The 20476-nt window shown below is 44.4% G+C and overlaps 1 protein-coding gene across 1 annotated transcript in view; it reads left to right on the top strand.

Moving 5' to 3' along the window:
- Positions 1–20476, top strand: part of trpv4 (transient receptor potential cation channel, subfamily V, member 4) — a 76514-nt gene that overhangs the window by 30671 nt on the left and 25367 nt on the right. The window contains exon 4 of the mRNA XM_080208105.1: positions 277–417. Within this exon, the coding sequence (XP_080064231.1) occupies positions 277–417 (141 nt within the window). The remainder of the gene's footprint in view (positions 1–276; positions 418–20476) is intronic.

Raw genomic sequence — 20476 nt, 5'->3', positions numbered from 1 at the left:
TTCTCTACATGCTAGCTATGACTGTAACACTACATTCTGCACCCTCTCCTTTCCTTCTCTGTGAACGGTATGCTTTGTATAGCATGCATAAAACAATACTTTTCGCTGTATACTAATACATGTGACAATAATAAATTAAGTCAAATCAAATCAAAATGTATACAAGACCAATTTGGACCAACATTCTAATTTCCCCTTTTTAGTGTTTTGTTTTTCCTTAGGGTTCTTTTTAATGATAAAATAGGGTCTGACATCATTTTTTCCCTCTTGTCTTAGGTCAGACCGCGCTGCACATTGCGATTGAACGGCGGTGCAAACACTATGTGGAACTGCTGGTTGAAAAGGGAGCTGACGTCCACGCCCAGGCCAGAGGCAAGTTCTTCCAGCCTAAAGACGAAGGAGGATACTTCTATTTTGGTAAGAAGATGCTGCACTCCCTCATTTGAAACTCTCAGTTCAGTTTGGTTGCTCTGTCAGACTGAGAGTGGGAAGCAAGACTGAGAGAGGGTAGAAAGGTGATTTCCCCAAACACCCCCAGTTTTTTTTTAAGCTTAACGTTTATTTTGTTAGTGTCACAAATAGGCTTACATTAACACTGCAATGAAGTTACTGTGAAAATCCCCTAGTTGCCACACTCCGGCGCCTGTTCGGTACACCGAAGGAGAATTTAGCATGGCCAGTGCACCTAACCAGCACATCTTTTGGACTGCGGGAGGAAACCCATGCAGGCACAGGGAGAATGTGCAGACTCTGCACAGACAGTCACCCAAACTGGGAATTGAACTATGGTCCCTGGAGCTGTGAGGAAGCAGTGCGAACCACTGTGCTGCCCTCATGAGTCTCCAAGCCTTGACAGAGAGTCTGGCTTAGATCAACGTCCACTCAGCTGACTGGAGGCCATCATTTGAGAAAATAAATAAAGGTATAAATTACAAATAAATGACTGCTAGAAAATGCTGGGTGCAAACAGAAAAATATTTTGGTGGTTTCAATGGGGCAGTGGGATCGCACCATTATCTTGAGCAAGTTTTGAATGCGTTCCAGATTATCATGATGAAACCTCCTCTCACCAGGCTGTGACAATGTTCAATACTTACAATCTAGTTCCAAGTTATCGTTGGCCCACACCATAAAACCAGCACCAGCCTTGCAGTTGCATTCAGTTGGCAACCACTCCAGTCCTTGAGCACAGAACCTAAGTTGACGTTCCAGTGCAGTACTGTGGGGGTGCGCACTGTGTATGTGACACTAAAGGGACATCCTGTCTGTCTATTCAGGTCAATGTGGAAAATCCCATGAAAAAAGTCAAAGCGGAAATAGAATTTTTTTGCAGTCGCAGTCAACATAGCACAAATCAGCGACTAACTGGCCATTTATCGCATTACTGTTTGATAGAACTTGGCATGCATGACATGGTTATCATGTTTATCTACATAGTAGTAGTCACTGCATTTTGAAGTAATTAATTGCATCGGCATTTTCAATGCTTCTGAACTGTGTTACGTAAATTCAGTACTTTCTTTTTTGCATGTTTTGACCACAGTGGACTCAGATGAGAAGTACATTGGTAGATAAAGGTTCATTGGCAATAGCTGTACCTGCACCGACAGCAGTGTGTATTTAACAGCTGAAGCAATGTATTCCTTTTCTCATGAGTTTGGGTAGATTTGGTAGAGAAGGGGTTTTGCTATGGTAAGGTCAGAATTCACTCTTTGGCTCAATTATTAGTCCAAGCCTCTCATTTACTAGTCCAGTAACATAACCACGTCACGATCTGAGCCTTCCTCTGGAATTCTTTGCTCCTGGGGATACATACCTCATGTTCAAAGTCTCCGAAGTTGAAAGGTGCTGGGGGGGAGAAATGTTTGGACAGATCTAATACAGATAGAAAATATACAGTAAATGGCAGAACCCTTAAGCGTATTGATAGGCAGAGGGATCTGGATGTACAGGTACACTGAAAGTGGCAATGCAGGTGGAGAAGCTAGTCAAGAAGGCATTCGGCATGCTTGCCTTCATCAGCTGGGGCATTGAGCTTAAAAATTGGCAAGTTGTGTTGCAGCTTTATAGAACCTTAGTTAGGCCGCACTTGGAGTATAGTGTTCAATTCTGGTCGCCACACTGCCAGAAGGATGTTGAGGCTTTGGAGAGGGTACAGAAAAGATATACCAAAATTTTGCCTGGTACGGAGGACGTTAGCTATGAGGAGAGGTTGGAGAAACTTGGTTTGTTCTCACTGGAACGATGGAGGTTGAGGGGCGACCTGATAGACCTGCTAGAACTCTACAAGATTATGAGAGGCAGGGACAGAGTGGATAGTCAGAAGCTTTTTCCCAGAGTACAAGAATCAGATACTAGGGGGCATAGGTTTAAGGTGCGAGGGGCAAGGTTTAAAGAAAACGAACGAGTTAGGTTTTTTTACACAGAGGGTGGTGGGTGCCTGGAACTTGTTGCCAGGAGAGATAGTGGAAGTGGATACGGTAGTGACTTAAGGGATGTCTTGACAAATACACGAATAGGATGGGAATAGAGGGATATGGTCCCTGTTTTTCGTTAAGTCGAGCAGCATGGTCGGTGTAGGCTTGAGGGTCGAAGGGTTTCTGTTCTGTAATTTTCTTTGTTTAATGCTAACAATTGACTGTGCAGCCGATGATGCATTGCACTATTTTGAGTGAAGATGAGCTACAGCTACCTGGAAGATCTCGCTGTCAATGCCCAGCCTGTGATGGGTTATAGGTCCATATATATGAGCTTAGTAGTTAGAGTTCTAATCATTGTACCCCTCCCACCCCGACATATGCCGAGATGTATACTGTGTGAGGATGAGATCCAACTCGTTGTGAAGGTTCCCATGGTCAAATAGCACGCTGACATTCGTGATCAAGACTTGTAAATGAAGAATGGCCACCTGGTACGAGAATGATGCCAATGAAGCTGTGCTCCTACAAGGAGTCAACCTGCATTGCTGGAGGGTAGGTGGGAGGGTGAGATTTAGGGAGAGGAATTTTACTGTAAATCTCTGCTTTCTGAAGCACTACAACACTGAGCTGCCCTTTAGTATATGTATTTTTGTTGCCTTTGTTGGTACATCAGTATTTCAACAAACAGCTAACGAAACAATTGACGGGAAATTACGACACTACCATGAGATGCTTTTATTGTGAGCAATCGCAATATAAGAATGTGAGCATTTCCTGGTAGATTTTGCCAAAAGCACTCTCAGTTCTGGCAGGAAAATAGTGCACATTGTGGAAAACTTCATATAGTCACAAGGCAGGTGGATTGAAGCTTGAAGCAGTACCTACCAGATTTTCATGGGTTGGATTTTACAGGGGGTACCTGATTGCTCCCCCCACCCCTTGCCCTGGCACCTTGTTGACCAGAAATTCAGTGATATTGTGCTGGGGTAGCCTTATTAGGGTCAGAGTGGAACTTCCATCAAGGACAGTTGCATTAGGGAGGCCAAGGTGGGGGAGTGAGGGGAGGGGAATACATTCTTAGAAGGGAGAGTGACCCTAATGGGCACAGGGAATGTTCCCAAAGCAGATCCCCCTTTTCCTACCCAATAGCAGCCTGCACTGTCAAACCTGCCAGGCTGCTCACCTTGCCCCTGCCTTACCTCACAGGCGAAATAGGGTCATAGAGGTTTACAGCATGGAAACAGTGTAAGAGGCAGTTATTTGGCCCTTAAAAGCTTCAATAGGGCTGGCTGATGCATTACTTGCTGCCTGTAAAATGGGAGATTGGTCAGGTAACATAAGAACATAAGAAATAGGAGCAGGAGTAGGCCATCTAGCCCTTCGAGCCTGCCCCGCCATTCAATAAGATCATGGCTGATCTGTCGTGGCTCAGTTCCACTTTCCCGCCCTCTCCCCATAACCCTTAATCCCCTCTCTTATCAAAAACCCATCAACCCGTGTCTTAAAAATATTTAGCGAGGCAGCCTCCACCACTTCAACGGGCAGAGAATTCCAGAGATTCACCACCCTTTGAGTGAAGAAGTTCCTCCTCAACTCCGTTCTAAACCGCTCCCCCCTTTATCTTGAGGCTGTGCCCCCTAGTCCTACTGTCTTTTTTGAGCGGGAAGAGTCTCTCCACCTCTATCCTATCCATCCCATTCATCATCTTATACGTCTCAATGAGATCTCCCCTCATTCTTCTAAACTCTAACGAGTACAAGCCTAGTTTATTCAGCCTCTCCTCATAGCTCAACCCCCTCAACTCCGGTATCAGCCTAGTAAACCTCCTCTGCACTCCCTCCAAGGCCAAAATATCTTTGCGCAGGTGCGGCGCCCAAAACTGCACACAGTACTCCAGCTGCGGCCTCACCAATGCCCTATACAGCTGCAGCAAGACCTCCCTACTTTTATATTCAATCCCCCTCGCTATGAAGGCCAGCATCCCATTCGCCTTCCTGACCACATGCTGCACCTGCAAGCTGGGTTTTTGCGACTCATGCACAAGGACCCCAAGGTCCCTCTGCACCGTCGCCTGCTGCAGTTTTTCGCCACGTAAGTAATAGTCCTTCCTACTATTATTCCTACCAAAGTGGACCACCTCACACTTGCCAACATTAAATTCCATTTGCCATTTCCTGGCCCATTCGCCCAGCCTATCTAGATCCTTCTGCAGACTCTCCACACCCTCCGCACAATTTGCTGTTCCCCCAATCAGGTGTTGTGAGACTTCTTACTGTGTCCACCCCAATCCAACACTGACATCTCCACATCATGTAATATGGGAGACAGGCCAGGGGAGTGCAGGAAAGTGGGGGCTGGCCACTTGCTTTATTTTATGAGCCCCTGGCCTTCAAACACATTGGTGGGGAACTGAAATGCAACCTCAGGAGTAATTTACTGTGGATATGTTATGTTCCCATTTCTTGGGTTGAGATAGATCCCGCGTGGGATCTTCTGGCCGCACAGGCTCCAAGACGTGATTGGAACATGGCAAGAGACTGAGTATGAGCGGTCTGCAGACAGGGCAGAAGACAAACAATGCCAAGGAGCATGGAGGAGTCCAACACCAACTGGCACAGGTATTGTGCAGAGCTTGGAGCCCATCCCATCTAGCATCAAGGTGGTGATCAACTCGATTAGCAAACTTATAAACCCAACGACAATGACCAATGTCTTAGTTTCTATTGCAATACAAGCAATGTCTCGAATTGCATTGAAAGCTCAGACATGGGCCACACATACTCAGCATACTGCCAACTTTAAACTGCTGCCAATATGGTTATAGATAACAGTGTTAAAAGAGAGTTTCAGGGTGTCACTGTCAACCAGTTATCTGATCCCCTGGTTGGTAGGATTCCCAGGTGGCTCAAATGTAGCTGACACAATGATCTGTTGCATTATTATTATAGCTGCTGCCAGTGCACTGACCTGCATTATTCAGTACCTATGGTCACACACCAACTAAACATTGAGAGAGTGAAATTCTGACTGTGGAGCATCTGAGTTAACATGCAACACCATCAAAGCTTGTAGAACCATTGAATCTGTACAGTGCAGAAAGAGGCCATCTTGCCCATCGAGTCTGTAACAATTCTCCAAAACAGCATCACACCTAGGCCCTCCCCACCACCATATCTCATAGCCTGTGCATTTACCATGGCTAATCCATCTAATCTGCACATCTTTGGACTGTGGGAGGAAACTGGAGCATCTGGAGGCAACACACACACACAGACATAGAACATAGAACATAGAACATAGAACATTACAGCGCAGAACAGGCCCTTCGGCCCACGATGTTGCGCCGACCAGTTACAAAAACAATGACCCACTAGCCTATACCAATCCCTTTTCGTCCATAAACCTATCCAGAGATCTCTTAAATGCCCCCAAACTAGACGCATTTACAACTGCAGCAGGCAGGGCATTCCAATCCCTCACCACCCGCTGGGTAAAGAACCTACCCCTGACATCCGTCCTGTAGCTACCCCCCCTTAATTTAAAGCCATGCCCCCTCGTGCTAGCTTTCTCCATCCGAGGAAAAAGGCTATCACTATCCACCCTATCTAAACCTCTAATCATCTTATATGTTTCAATAAGATCCCCTCTTAGCCGCCTTCTTTCCAACGAAAACAACCCTAGATCCCTCAGTCTCTCCTCATAGGACCTCCCCACCATACCAGGCAACATCCTAGTAAACCTCCTCTGCACCCTCTCCAACGCCTCCACATCCTTCTTGTAATGCGGGGACCAGAACTGCACACAGTACTCCAAGTGCGGCCGCACTAGAGTAGTGTACAGTTGCAACATTACACTGCGACTCCTAAATTCAATCCCCCTACCAATAAACGCCAAGACACCGTACGCCTTCTTGACAACCTTATCTACTTGATTCCCGACTTTCAGGGATCTATGTACACACACACCTAGATCCCTCTGTTCATCCACACTATTCAAAGTCCTCCCGTTAGCCCTATACTCAACACATCTGTTGCTCCTACCAAAGTGAATTACCTCACACTTCTCCGCATTAAATTCCATCCGCCACCTCTCGGCCCAGCTCTGCAACCTATCTAAGTCTCCCTGCAGACTATGACACCCTTCCTCACAATCTACCACACCTCCAACTTTGGTGTCATCAGCAAATTTACTAATCCACCCAACTATACCCTCATCCAGATCATTAATAAAAATTACAAACAACAGTGGCCCCAAAACAGATCCCTGAGGCACACCACTCGTAACTGCACTCCATGATGAATATTTACCATCCACCACCACCCTCTGTCTCCTATCTGATAGCCAATTCCTGATCCAACTTCCTAGATTACCCACAATCCCATACATCTGCATTTTCTGCAGAAGCCTACCATGGTGAACCTTATCGAACGCCTTACTAAAATCCATGTATACCACGTCAACTGCCTTACCCCCATCCACCTCTTTGGTCACCTTCTCAAAAAACTCAAGGTTAGTAAGGCACGACCTACCTGCTACAAAACCATGCTGACTATTTCTAATCAATTCATTACACTCCAAATAACTATAAATCCTATCCCTAATAATTTTTTCTAAAACCTTGCCCACAACAGAAGTAAGACTCACCGGTCTATAATTCCCGGCAAAGTCTCTGTTCCCCTTCTTAAACAATGGGACAACATTCGCTATCCTCCAATCCTCCGGGACTACACCAGAGACCAATGACGACCTGAAGATCTGAGCCAGAGGCTCTGCAATCACCTCTCTAGCCTCCCAGAGAATCCTAGGGTAGATCCCATCCGGACCAGGGGACTTATCTATTTTCAGCCCCTCAAGTATTTCCAGCACATCCTCTTTATCAAACGTAATACTGTCTATTTTACACCCCTGCAACCCAATGTCCTCCTCAGCTATATTCATGTCCCCCTGCGTGAACACCGAAGAGAAATATTGGTTCAATACTTCTCCAATCTCCTCCGGTTCCACACACAACTTCCCCCTGCTGTCTGTAACTGGCCCTAATCTTGCCCTGACCAACCTTCTGTTCTTGACATACTTATAGAACGCCTTAGGATTCTCCTTAATCCTATCAGCCAAAGTCTTCTCATGTCCTCTTTTAGCCCTTCTCAACTCACTCTTCAACTCCCTCCTAGCCAATCTAAAGCTTTCTAGTGCACTATCTGAGCCCTCCAATCTCATCCGAACATAAGCCTCCTTTTTCTTTTTAACCATCGACTCAACTCTTTTAGTGCACCACGGTTCCCTAGATCTACCAAATCCACCATGCCTGACAGGGACATACCTATCAAGGACTCGCAGTAGCTGCTCCTTGAAAAAATTCCACATTTCAGATGTTCCCAGTCCCTGTAATCCCCTAATCCAATCCATGCTTCCTAATTCACTCCTGATAGCCTCATATGGGGAGAATGTGCAAACCCCACACAGACAGTCACCCAAGGCCAAAATCAAACCTGGGTTCCTGGTGCTGTGAGGCAGCAGTGATAACCACTGTGCCATCGTGCTGCCCTAAATCTGAATCCAAGCTAAATCTCTTATCCTAAATCTAACCCCCCCTGGTTATTGGCCTTGGTTGAGAGGTCTATCTCCCTGTCCATTCTATCCAACAAAAAATGTAAGTTCAGAGATGCAATGATTAGAATAGAATGAATCAAGTATTCAATCACAAACAAAAGCAGAAAATGCTGGAAAACCTCAACAGGTCTGACAGCATCTGTGGAGAGAGAATAGAGAAAGAGTCAAGACGACCCTTCATCACACCACACCAGCTGGACATTGAAGGAGTGGAATTCTGAGCATCTGAGTTAACGTGCAACACTGACAAAGCTCTTAGAACCATAGAATCCTTACAGTGTGGAAAGAGGCCATCCGGGACATTCAGCCTATGCCGACTCTCCAAAACAGCATCTTACCCTCTCCCCTCCGCCATGTTATTGTAACCCTGTGCATTTACCATGGCTAATCCGTCTAATTTGCACGTCTTTGCACAGTCCTTTTAGAACTGAGGTGAGGAGAAGTTTCTTCACCCAGAGGGTGGTAAATGTGTGGAATTCACTACCACAGAAAGTGGTTGAGGCCAAAACGTTGTGTGATTTCAAAAGAAAAATAGATATAGCCCTTGGGGCTAAAGGGATCGAGGGAAAGGTGGGATCAGGATGTTGACTTTGATCAGCCATGATCAAAACGAATGACGGATCAGGCTCAAAGGGCCGACTCCTGCTTCTATTTCATAGAGTATCATAGAACCATACAGTGCAGAAAGAGGCCCTTCATCCCATCGAGTCTGCACCGAACATAATCCCACCCAGGCCCTACCCCCATATCCCTACACATTATACCCACTAATCCCTCTAACCTGTGCATCCCTGGACACTAAGGGGCAATTTCTTAGCATTGCCAATCAACCTAACCCCGCACATCTTTGGACTGTGGGAGGAAACCGGAGTACCCGGAGGAAGCCCGTGCAGGCATGAGGAGAATGTGTAAACTCCACACAGGCAGTGACCGGAGCCGAGAATCGAACCCAGGACCCTGGAGCTGTGAAGCAGCAGTGCTAACCACTGTGCTAATGTGCTGCCCATATTTGTTTATGTTCCTATGTCCTCATGTTGCCAGTAACAAAACACCAGTTCTTACCAGTATTTCAAAGTTGAATATCTATCATCTTTTTCTTTTTCTCTCTCTCTCTCTCTCTCTCCACCCCCCCCCCCCCCGCCCCCCCCACCACTAGCCCCATACTGTTCTAATTTACAGTCTCTGTTTCCAGTATTACCAAAATCACTAAGTCTAAAAAAAATCAGCAACATTCCGTGTTTGGGAGTTGTAATAAATTGCTGCCAGTTTAGCAGGGGGTGCAGTTTCAGGGAAAAGGAAGCTTAAAATAAAGTCACCGTAAAGAACAGACTATTCATAGTAATGGCACAACCTTAGCTGGATGTGTCTGAAAATGTATGAAAGAAGCAGTGTCTCAGAAGCTGGACTTGTGTTTTCCTCCTGCCCAAGTTCTGAGGTAAATGTGTGTTTTGAAAGTACCTTCCTCGGGGTGTGGCTTCCTGGCTCGCCTACCCTGTATTGGTGCTGTTGGCTTGCTGACAGTCTGTGTTTTTGTGCCTTCTGTTTATTCCGTCCTCCTTCCACTGGATTTGCTGAGCTGGTCACTGATGAGGGTGAGGGCGGACCCGTGAGGAAAGCCTTGCTAATCGTTTAGTCAGGGCATAATAACCTCTTGTTGAGTTCCTTTCCTTTAGCTTTCTATCTGGCTCAACTTCAAAGTGAAAGAAAAAAGCTTCGTGTAAACAGTATCCAACCCTGGATCTTTACCAGAAATGCATTTCTATTTGTAAAATCTTTAGCTTCTCTGAATTTTCAGAAACCACACCAGGAATGGTGCAATGACTCCACAATTACTGAATCAATCTAGACCAGTGATTCTCAGAGTCTGGCCCATGAACCACTGGTAGTCCTCCAGGTGGCCTGTGGGCTAGTCTAAAATGCAAGTCACTGACGTGCAATGCCATGTTAGAGGCCATTCTAGAAAACAGGCCGGACCCCTCACTACATGTCACATTGCAAAATCAGACCACTTCCGAATCTTGCATGGTTGTCATTAATGAGAGCAGCAACGATATAGTTTAACAAACAATATCATTCATTGATTAGGGTAATTATCAGACATCCTGTGATGAGGTGATAGTGTCCCTACCTCTGAACTGGAATCTCTAGGTTCAGATCTGACGTCAGGACTTGATGGCTTTGGAAGGTGTGTTCTTAACATGATCAAACAGGCTGATTATCGGCTGTAAATCTTTCCAGTGTACCTGATAGCAGGCGGTACGTGTGGGAGAGTTTCTCAATCAGCCATACTGCAGAAGGCAAACCACTGCGGTACTTTGCCAAGCGTAATTGTGGACCAATCCAATGGAAGCCATGGTCACCAATGCCCTCTTAGGGTACTATGGTGCCTGGAGAAGAAGGTGAAGTGTAGGTGTAAGAGTAAGTATTAATTTCTCAAAGAAAGATTATTGTAATAATTTTGTAATACATATTGAACGTTTCAAATAAGCAGCCTCTATTAATATTATGGAAATGTCTATAATATACTTTTGTTTCTGGCACACATAAATAATTTACTTAAATTTAATTTAGTAAATAATGCACAGATTTATTACATTTAGTAGTGAGAAAGCCATGAAATATTTATAGTTTCCATCAGTTCTTACTAATTCTTATGAGATTTCTTGTGATGGTGATAGGTGAGGTAGGAATGGGAGGTGAGCTGTGGGGTCCTTTGCACTGGCTGAATGTCCCATGGACCAAAATGTTTGAGAAGCACTGACCATTTTGAGCATTGAATGAGGGGTGGTGGGGGCGGGTTGGTCACAGGTTTAAAACTAAGAAATGAGGGCAGGGGTTAGAAGAAGCTTTTGTCCCCTGAGATTAATGTAGAACAGGCTCACTGCAAAAGCCAACTGGCCATTTCAAAAAGCAGCTGAATTGAACTCCACTGGGATTGGAAGTTATGGAGATAAGACTGAGATCCTCTATTACTTCATGGGAAGCAGATTTGATGGACTGAATGTCCTCGTTCTGTTCTATTCTGTGATTCTGATGGTGCTCTGATGATGTTATTCATGGCGTGTAGGTGGCCAGAGGGAAATCTGCAGATATACAGATGGATATTGTGTATTTTGTTGATTTGGGTCCAGAAATCAGTGATTATTTCGAGAGAACATACCCTCTGCTGAGGAAATGGATTGAGCCAAGTTCACAATAAAGTGGATCGCACACATTCTTTGGAAAGAGTAAGCCTAGGCAGCATTTATACAGACCAAGATTCCTGAAGTTCGAAATCACGGGAGACCAACAAACTGCACAAGTTCATGAGAACACCATCACCTCAAGGTCTCCCTCCAAGTTACACAACATCCTTACTTCACTGGACATATAGCTTGGGGAACAGAGACTTTGCCGGGAATTATAGACCGGTGAGTCTTACTTCTGTTGTGGGCAAGGTTTTAGAAAAAATTATTAGGGATAGGATTTATAGTTATTTGGAGTGTAATGAATTGATTAGAAATAGTCAGCATGGTTTTGTAGCAGGTAGGTCGTGCCTTACTAACCTTATTGAGTTTTTTGAGAAGGTGACCAAAGAGGTGGATGGGGGTAAGGCAGTTGACGTGGTATACATGGATTTTAGTAAGGCGTTCGATAAGGTTCACCATGGTAGGCTTCTGCAGAAAATGCAGATGTATGGGATTGTGGGTAATCTAGGAAGTTGGATCAGGAATTGGCTATCAGATAGGAGACAGAGGGTGGTGGTGGATGGTAAATATTCATCATGGAGTGCAGTTACGAGTGGTGTGCCTCAGGGATCTGTTTTGGGGCCACTGTTGTTTGTAATTTTTATTAATGATCTGGATGAGGGTATAGTTGGGTGGATTAGTAAATTTGCTGATGACACCAAAGTTGGAGGTGTGGTAGATTGTGAGGAAGGGTGTCATAGTCTGCAGGGAGACTTAGATAGGTTGCAGAGCTGGGCCGAGAGGTGGCGGATGGAATTTAATGCGGAGAAGTGTGAGGTAATTCACTTTGGTAGGAGCAACAGATGTGTCGAGTATAGGGCTAACGGGAGGACTTTGAATAGTGTGGATGAACAGAGGGATCTAGGTGTGTGTGTACATAGATCCCTGAAAGTTGGGAATCAAGTAGATAAGGTTGTCAAGAAGGCGTACGGTGTCTTGGCGTTTATTGGTAGGGGGATTGAATTTAGGAGTCGCAGTGTAATGTTGCAACTGTACACTACTCTAGTGCGGCCGCACTTGGAGTACTGTGTGCAGTTCTGGTCCCCGCATTACAAGAAGGATGTGGAGGCGTTGGAGAGGGTGCAGAGGAGGTTTACTAGGATGTTGCCTGGTATGGTGGGGAGGTCCTATGAGGAGAGACTGAGGGATCTAGGGTTGTTTTCGTTGGGAAGAAGGCGGCTAAGAGGGGATCTTATTGAAACATATAAGATGATTAGGGGTTTAGATAGGGTGGATAGTGATAGCCTTTTTCCTCGGATGGAGAAAGCTAGCACGAGGGGGCATGACTTTAAATTAAGGGGGGTAGCTACAGGACGGATGTCAGGGGTAGGTTCTTTACCCAGCGGGTGGTGAGGGATTGGAATGCCCTGCCTGCTGCAGTTGTAGATGCGTCTAGTTTGGGGGCGTTTAAGAGATCTCTGGATAGGTTTATGGACGAAAAGGGATTGGTATAGGCTAGTGGGTCATTGTTTTTGTAACTGGTCGGCGCAACATCGTGGGCCGAAGGGCCTGTTCTGCGCTGTAATGTTCTATGTTCTATGTTCTATGTTCTATGATATATGTAGATTTATTTGTCATTCCTTCCTGAATTTCAGGGCAAATCTCTTGTGTATTTTTTCATTTAAGGCTTCTGTAATAAGTGAACCATTCTTCTTATAATCTTGAGAAGATGGGGTGGTGACAGAATTACTCTCCTCAGTGGAGCTTTCATTTGATAACTTCTTGTTTTAGATTTTGTCTCATTAAGCCCCCTTATGTAGATAACCTGGACTAAATAATGCTCAATACTCATTTGGATCAACTTTGTGAAAGTGACAACTGTTGACATTCTGAATTGGGGCAGTTTTTTTGTTCCCAGTAAAATTGGTTGCATGATTAGGATTCCATACAAAGACAGAGTCTCACCATCAGACTCAAGACTTCCTCAAATAGCAGATCTGTTGGATCTTGCACCATACATCACTGCTTTCTGTGAATTGACGGAATCAGTGTCCTCTCAGAAATGTTTGCCACATTTTTCCCAAGTCCATAACTGGATAACAAGCAGGGCAGTGCAGTTTAAGGAATGGGATCACAGCTTAAGTTCTGATATATGGAAGTATATAGACAAGAATAAAGAGAATGGTTCCTCATCCCTGGAACCATTCATATGTTGGAGAGGGGTTTGGATAGTTCTTCTGGGAGGAGAGAAAGCTGAAAAGAGATTTGATAGAGGCATTCACAATCATGAGGGTCTGGACAGGACAGACAAGGAGAAACTTCCCTCTCGTGAAAGGATCAAGAAGGAGCAAGCAAAGACGACATGAGGAAAAGTGGCTAAGGTCTGGAATGAATGACCTGAGAGTCTGGTTGTGGCATGATCAATCGAAACATCCAAGAAATGGAATTGGACTGTTATTTGAAAAGGAAGAATGAGCAGGGTATTAGGGAGAAAGGAACTAGGTGAATTGCTCATTCAGAGAACTGGTGCTGGTTTGATGGGCTGAATGGTCTCCTTCTGCACCATAGCAGTTCTTTGCTCAGCACAGAATCTTTGTAGTAGCCATAAAACCAACCATTTCTGCATTTTGAGGCATGGTTGTCAGTGAAATAGCAATCTGTCCTATATTTTATCAACTTTCACAGCAGAAGTTTTGAATCCAGCGTTCTGTCAAATGCCTTGGGATAATATTTCGAGAAATAATCAGCATGTTCCATACAATTTTGTTTCCATTCATTTTAATTTAAAATCATGGGTAGGAGTTGCACTTATCCTAATATGAAGCCCTGTCAGTCAAGGCCCTTGCGAGAAAAATGGTCCAGAACTTCCGATCTCCAGATGATCATACCCTGGGAGTATCCCTGAAGATGCATGGGGAGATCCCCCTCGGAACTGAGTACACTGGAATTGCTCTGGAAGTTTGGCTTCTGTTGGACAATTCCCTTCTGAAACTCCGATTTAAAGTTGGAGACTTTTCCAACTTACTTAGCAGGTTAGTTATCCAAGAAAAGTTAGAAAGATTAAAAACAGTTCTAACTCCTGGATAACTATACTACTGACTGGTCCTCCCCCATTATGGTCCTCCCCCATTATGGTCCTCCCCCCCCCCCCCCCGCAATCCCCACCGACTTCTTGACTACCCTCCACTAACCTGATTATATCCCTCACCCACCTACCTGCCATCCCTACCCCCTCACCCACTCGCTGTATACACTTACCACTGCTCTGTAGCTTCTCAAAGCGGCTTTGGGACATTTACTTACTGGAATTTAATAATTCATTTTTGTGACATTGGTGTCACTGGCTGGCCAGCATTTATTGCCTTCCCTAGTTGCCCAATGGCAGTTGAGAGTCAGCCACATTGTTGTGAATCTGGAGAGGATCCAGACCAGGTAAGGACAACAGTAATGAACCAAATGGGTTTTTCCGACAATCGACAAGGGTTTCACAGTCATCAGTAGATTTTTAATTCCAGATGTTTTTGTTGAATTCTAATTCCATCATATGTCGTGGCAGGATTCAAACCCGCTTCTCCAGAACATTAGCTGGATTTCTAGATTAATAGACTCACGATAATACTACTAGGCCATCGCCTCCCCAGCAACTACTGCCATACCAGGGGGACATACCAAGGGGGCATGGCATGGCATCGTCCTACACTCCTGTGCAAGGGGAAAGGACCCCCTTGTCTACATTTCTGAGGAAGCCTGCTTCTGAACTCCGGCAAGAAAGGTGGAGCTTTGGTGTAAGGACAGCATTGTGAGTGGACTGCTAATCCAATGGCGATTGTCAATCCTCAAAAGATTTGGCTGATTTTGTGCCTGGTTCATTTGAAAAACATTCTGGACACCCTATTCTGAAAATGGATTGGTTCTAAACCAGAGATGACAACCCCATGTATTGCGTTCTGTGAGAGTATATGGGAAATGCAGAGGGACCAGTAAATTTAGATCAAAGGATTCTAAATCTTATTTTAGATCTTATTGAGCCTTGAAGCAGCAAAACGCAGACTCTGACATCTTAATGTGGGCTGATGAGGGTTGGGGGCATGATTGGGGAGTCAGGGCAAGTAAACTGCATTTCTAACCTGATTAGCGTGTTTGCCTGGTGAGAGTACTGTTCTAATACTGTAATAATAACATTTTATATTGCTATTAATAAAGGGTCTAAACCAAGCTAAATCTTAACTATAAATAACATGGAAGAATCATATCCCACAGGTGGAGAATATCCTTTCAGCCCATAGTGACTAGGCCACCTCTTTGAGAGGCAACATGCAGTTATGTTGCTCTTCATTGCAAGAGGATTTGAATGTAGGGGCAAGGATGTGTTATTGCAGCTGTACAGAGCCTTGGTGAGACTACACCTGGAGTACTATGTGCAGTTTTGGTCTCCTTAGCAAGGAACGGATATACTCACCAAAGAGGCAGTGCAGTGAAGGCTCACCAAACTGATTCCTGGGATGGCAGGAATGTCTGATGAAGAGAGATTGAGTTGATTGGGCCTGTATTCACTGGAATTTAAAAGAATGAGAGGGGATCTCATTGAAACATATACAATTCTGACAGGCCGGATGCAGGGATGATGTTTCCTCTGGGGCTGGGCCTAGAACAAGGGATCACAGTCTCAGGATATAGAGTTGGCTATTTAGGATTGAGATGAGGATAAGCTTTTTCACTCAGAGAGCGGTGAACCTGTGGATTTCTCTACCAAAGATGACTGTGGAGGCCAGGTCACAGAATATACTTCAGAAGGAATGATATAGATTTCTAGATTCTGAAGGTGTCAAGGGATATGGGGAGAGTGTTAGAGTATAGCATTGAGATAGGTGATCAGTCATGATTATGTTGAACAGTGGAGCAGGCTTGAAGGGCTGAATGGCCTACTCCTGCTCCTATTTTCTATATTTCCATGGTTCTATCCAATTCATCCCTCTCCCCTCTTCTTTCCCCGCAGCGCTTCATATATTCCAATAACCAATCGCCTTTTGAAAATGATTATTGAATCTGCTCCTGCGATTCTTCCAGCAATGCCTTCCAGATCATAACAACTCGCTACAGAAAAAAATCTTATTGCCCCCCTCGTTCTCTTGACGATTATCTTAAATCAGTGAGTTTTAAAGTTTATTTATTCATGTCACAGGACGGCTTACATTAACACTGCAATGAAGTTACTGTGTAAATCCCCTAGTCATCACAGTCTGGCTCTTGCTCAGATACACTGAGGGAGAATTCAACATGGCCAAAGCACCTAACCAGCACATCCTTTGGACTGTGGGAGGAAACTGGAGCACCCAGAGGAAACCCATGCAGACATGGGGAGAATGCGCAGACTCCACACAGACAGTGACCCAAGCTGGGAATTGAACCCGGGTCCTCAGCGCTGTGAAGCAGCAGTGCTAACCACTGTGCCACCAGAGTTACTGACCTTCAGTTTCTGCTTATTTATCAAAAGATTTTGTAATTTTAAGTTCTTCTTTTAAATCTCCCCATAACCTTCTCAGCGCTAAGAAGAACAACTGCAGCTGCTCTTATCTCTCCATGTCGCTGAGGTCCCCCGTTCCAATTATAATTCTAGTAAATCTTATCTGCGCCTTCTCAAAGACTGACATCCTCCGTAAAGCATGTTCCCAGATTGGACACTAGTTAAGGCCTAACCAATGATTTCTAAAGGTTTAACATGCTTTGCCTCCATTTAAGCATCTTCTATAAAGAGCCTTAACTGCTTGTCCTGGCATTTTTTCTGCTTTTTGTCTCTTAACCATTTTTGTATCTATGCTTTGAGTGTTGCGTAACAAGATGCATACACACATGAACCCTTTGACCCATGGGCTTCTTTTACTGACAAGTCTATTTTATAATAAATTCAATTGATTGATCGGACCTTCTTTCACTGGCAGCCTGTTTGGGGACTAGCTAATTATTAAACTGGTTCATACAATCCCATCAAATCCCTATAGTGCAGAAGAAGGCCATTTGGCCCATTGAGTCTGCACCTACCACAATCCCTCTATCCCTGTAGCCCCACATATATACCCTGCTAGTCCCCCTGACACTAAGTGGCAATTTAGCCTGGCCAATTAACCTGATCCACACATCTTTGGACTGTGGGAGGAAACTTGAGCACTCGGAGGAAACCCATGCAGACATGGGGAGAATGTACAAACTCTGCACAGACAGGGACCCAAGGCCGGAATTGAACCTGGGACCCTGGTGCTATGAGGCAGCAGTGCTAACCACTGAGCCACCTTTATTGATTAGGAAGTAATTTACAAAACAAAATCTTTGAGCTTAAACAATTTCTTTCTAAATGCTAAAAATCCAATTTCTATTTGTAATTCTGTAAAAGTAATCACTGTACTTTTGTAACCATCTGCTTTACACCTTTAGCCTCATGACACACAATTGGCCAACCTCTCACAGTTGTCCTTGTACATAAATCAGACACAATGCCCCACACTCATGAGCTTGAGACACACACAGCCCGGAGTGAAATGGCTATAAGGAGATATCTTTGTGACTGATGTTACATGAAGTTTTATGTGGTACCTACTCCTGAGATACTGGTCTTGTGCTGTTGGGTTTCCTCCAGAGCACCCAGAAGAAACCCACACAGACACAAGGAGGATGTGCAGACTCCACACAGACAGTGACCCAAGCTGGGAATTGAACCCAGGTCCCCAGTGCTGTGAAGTAGCAGTGCTAACCACTGTGCCACCAGGGTTACTGGCTTCATAATTTTACAAAAAGACAGTTACTGGGAATGCCAGCTTTTTTAAAGGTTTCTCAGCGGCTAACATTGTGTCTGCCGAGTTTAATGTTGGGTGTTGCCTCCAGGTACAGAAATCCTGACACTCCACAAACCCATTTCAAAAAATGTGTTTTTTGTTCCTGTTACTATTCCTGGGGTCTCACCATGTCTTTCCTCTCGATTTTAATAAGAAAACATTTATAATTTCAGGCACTTTTGCATTTTACCAATGCTGCCCAGTTTCGAACTGGTTTAATCAGCAAATGCACATTTTAGCTTGTACAGAGATTGGTATAAAAAGTAACAGAAGACCTCTTCCAATAAGAGGGGTGAGATACTTCCCCACCAAGACTCTGTGTTTGTCACAGATTTTTTCATATATTTGTATGATATAGAGAAGCTGGTATGGTGTACTGTGTGTGTTGTGTCAGAAGATAATAATGGTCAAGAAAGGCCATTCAACCCATCTAAATTCATCTTTCCAGAAATATCCTTAAGTCCTTTGCTGCATCCAGATCATTCCAGTTTCCCCTCGCATCACTTTAGTTGTGGATTTATTCTCCAAGTGGATCGTGTGAAGAAGAATTTCCCATTGGTGTTGCGTAACAAGATGCACACAGACATTTTTCTGTGTGTGAGAGAATGACCCGTTATGCCTGCCTGGTACATTGTAGCTTATAGAGTTTGATTGTTTATGTCGTGGGTGTAATAAATTTGAGTGCTCAGAATTTTTTTATTGTTATGGGGGAATTCAACTTGCGTTGGTACTCTCAATATCTTCTCTTAAGATCTGTCTCTTAGCAACTGCTTCCTGTTCCATTATCCTGCTCAGAAGAAAATTGTAGTTTGAACTTAATGGGGTAAATAACAGATTGTTAATTTGATATCTGGCACAGTGCCATTGATCAAACTGAAGGCAGTGGGTGATGTGAGGTTGTATAATTAACTGTAAATAATTGACACACTTTTTTCTCAACTGTCTGCATGGCCAGTAAAAGCTCCGATTGAACAGTATGGGTCACTACAGGCTTTGAATAATAATATGAAGCGACATTGAGTTTGGAGTGTTGTTGCAAAGCAATATGATGCCAGGATTTGATCCTCCTGCCTGAATGACACTGCTATGAGGAATCTCGGTGTTTCAACATGGAGGGCAAGTAAAATGCAGGAGGGAGCTGGGCTATAGTTATAATTCACTGTATGGATGCCTGAAAAGCAGCGCCAGAACTTAAGAAATAGTTAGTGATCCACCAGTCAGTATGCTTATGGTTAACCTTCTACCTCGACTCCCCATGTCCATGTCCCATTTTCCTGTGGACTGCATCTCCAAGTTTATCAATCTCTGTCTTGAATCTACTCATCACTTGAACACCTAAAGCTTTCTGGGTAACAGCATGACAAAAATTCATAATCCTCTGAGGGAAGAAATTTCTATTCATGTCAGTTCTAAATGGTCAACCCTTTATGTGAAAATTCAGGAGTTTTGTATAGAGAGGCTTTCTCTGTCCATTGAGGTGGAAGCCATGCCTAATGAAAGATGGAAAGCTTTCTCTTGTCATGTTCATCAGTCACTTTAAAATTAAGGATTTCACGACACACTTTCCCCAAATGATAGCCAAAACTTTTAAATGATCAGAGCAGAGTTGATTTGCAATTTGGGAGTACTATTAGTTCTGAATATGTAATCCAGCCACTCCAAATTAAATAGGGTAGGGTCACTCTGGTAGCCACAAGTCCCTAATAGTGAGACTGTATAATTAGGAGTATGCATCGCTTCTTGGCCTTTTGGCTAAGATCAAGCGTGGCACAGTTAGCACTGTTGCCTCAGCACGAGGGATCTGGGTTCAATTCCCAGCTTGGGTCACTGTGTGTGCAGATCTGCATGGGTTTCCTCTGGATGCTCTGGTTTCTCCCACAGTGTGAAAAATAAAGTCAAAGTTTATTTATTAGTCACGAATAGCCTTACATTAACACTGCAATGAAGTTACTGTGAACGACCCCAGCTGCCCACTCCGGCATTACTTCAGGTACACTCAGGGAGAATTTAGTATGGCCAGTGCACCTAACCAACACATCTTTCGGACTGTGGGAGGAAACTAGAACACCTGGAGGAAACCCACACAGACATGGGGAGAATGTGCAAACCCCACACAGACATGACCGGAAGCTGGAATTGATCCTGGGTCCCTGGCACTGTGAGGCAGAGTGCTAACCGCTGTTCCACTCTGTGTGCTGGTTAGGTGCATTGGCCACGCTATATTCTCCCTTTCGCTATATGTACCCGAATAGGCGCTGGCGTGTGGAGACTAGGGGATTTTCACAGTAACTTCATTACAGTGTTAATGTAAGTCTGCTTGTGACACTAATAAATAAACTTAAAGCATAGCATCAAGTGTGAGATCAGATACAATGCCTGCCTTTGTCAGCTTGGATCTTTTATGTCTCTTGTATTGGGACCATGAATTGGATTTTGGTTTGTATGTTGGAAC

The sequence above is a fragment of the Carcharhinus amblyrhynchos genome, chromosome 20, assembly GCF_965287045.1.
Source record: "Carcharhinus amblyrhynchos chromosome 20, sCarAmb.v2.hapA, whole genome shotgun sequence".
Classification (NCBI taxonomy): domain Eukaryota; kingdom Metazoa; phylum Chordata; class Chondrichthyes; order Carcharhiniformes; family Carcharhinidae; genus Carcharhinus; species Carcharhinus amblyrhynchos.
Note: the sequence above shows the minus strand (reverse complement) of the source record. Positions and strands in the feature narration are given on the sequence as shown.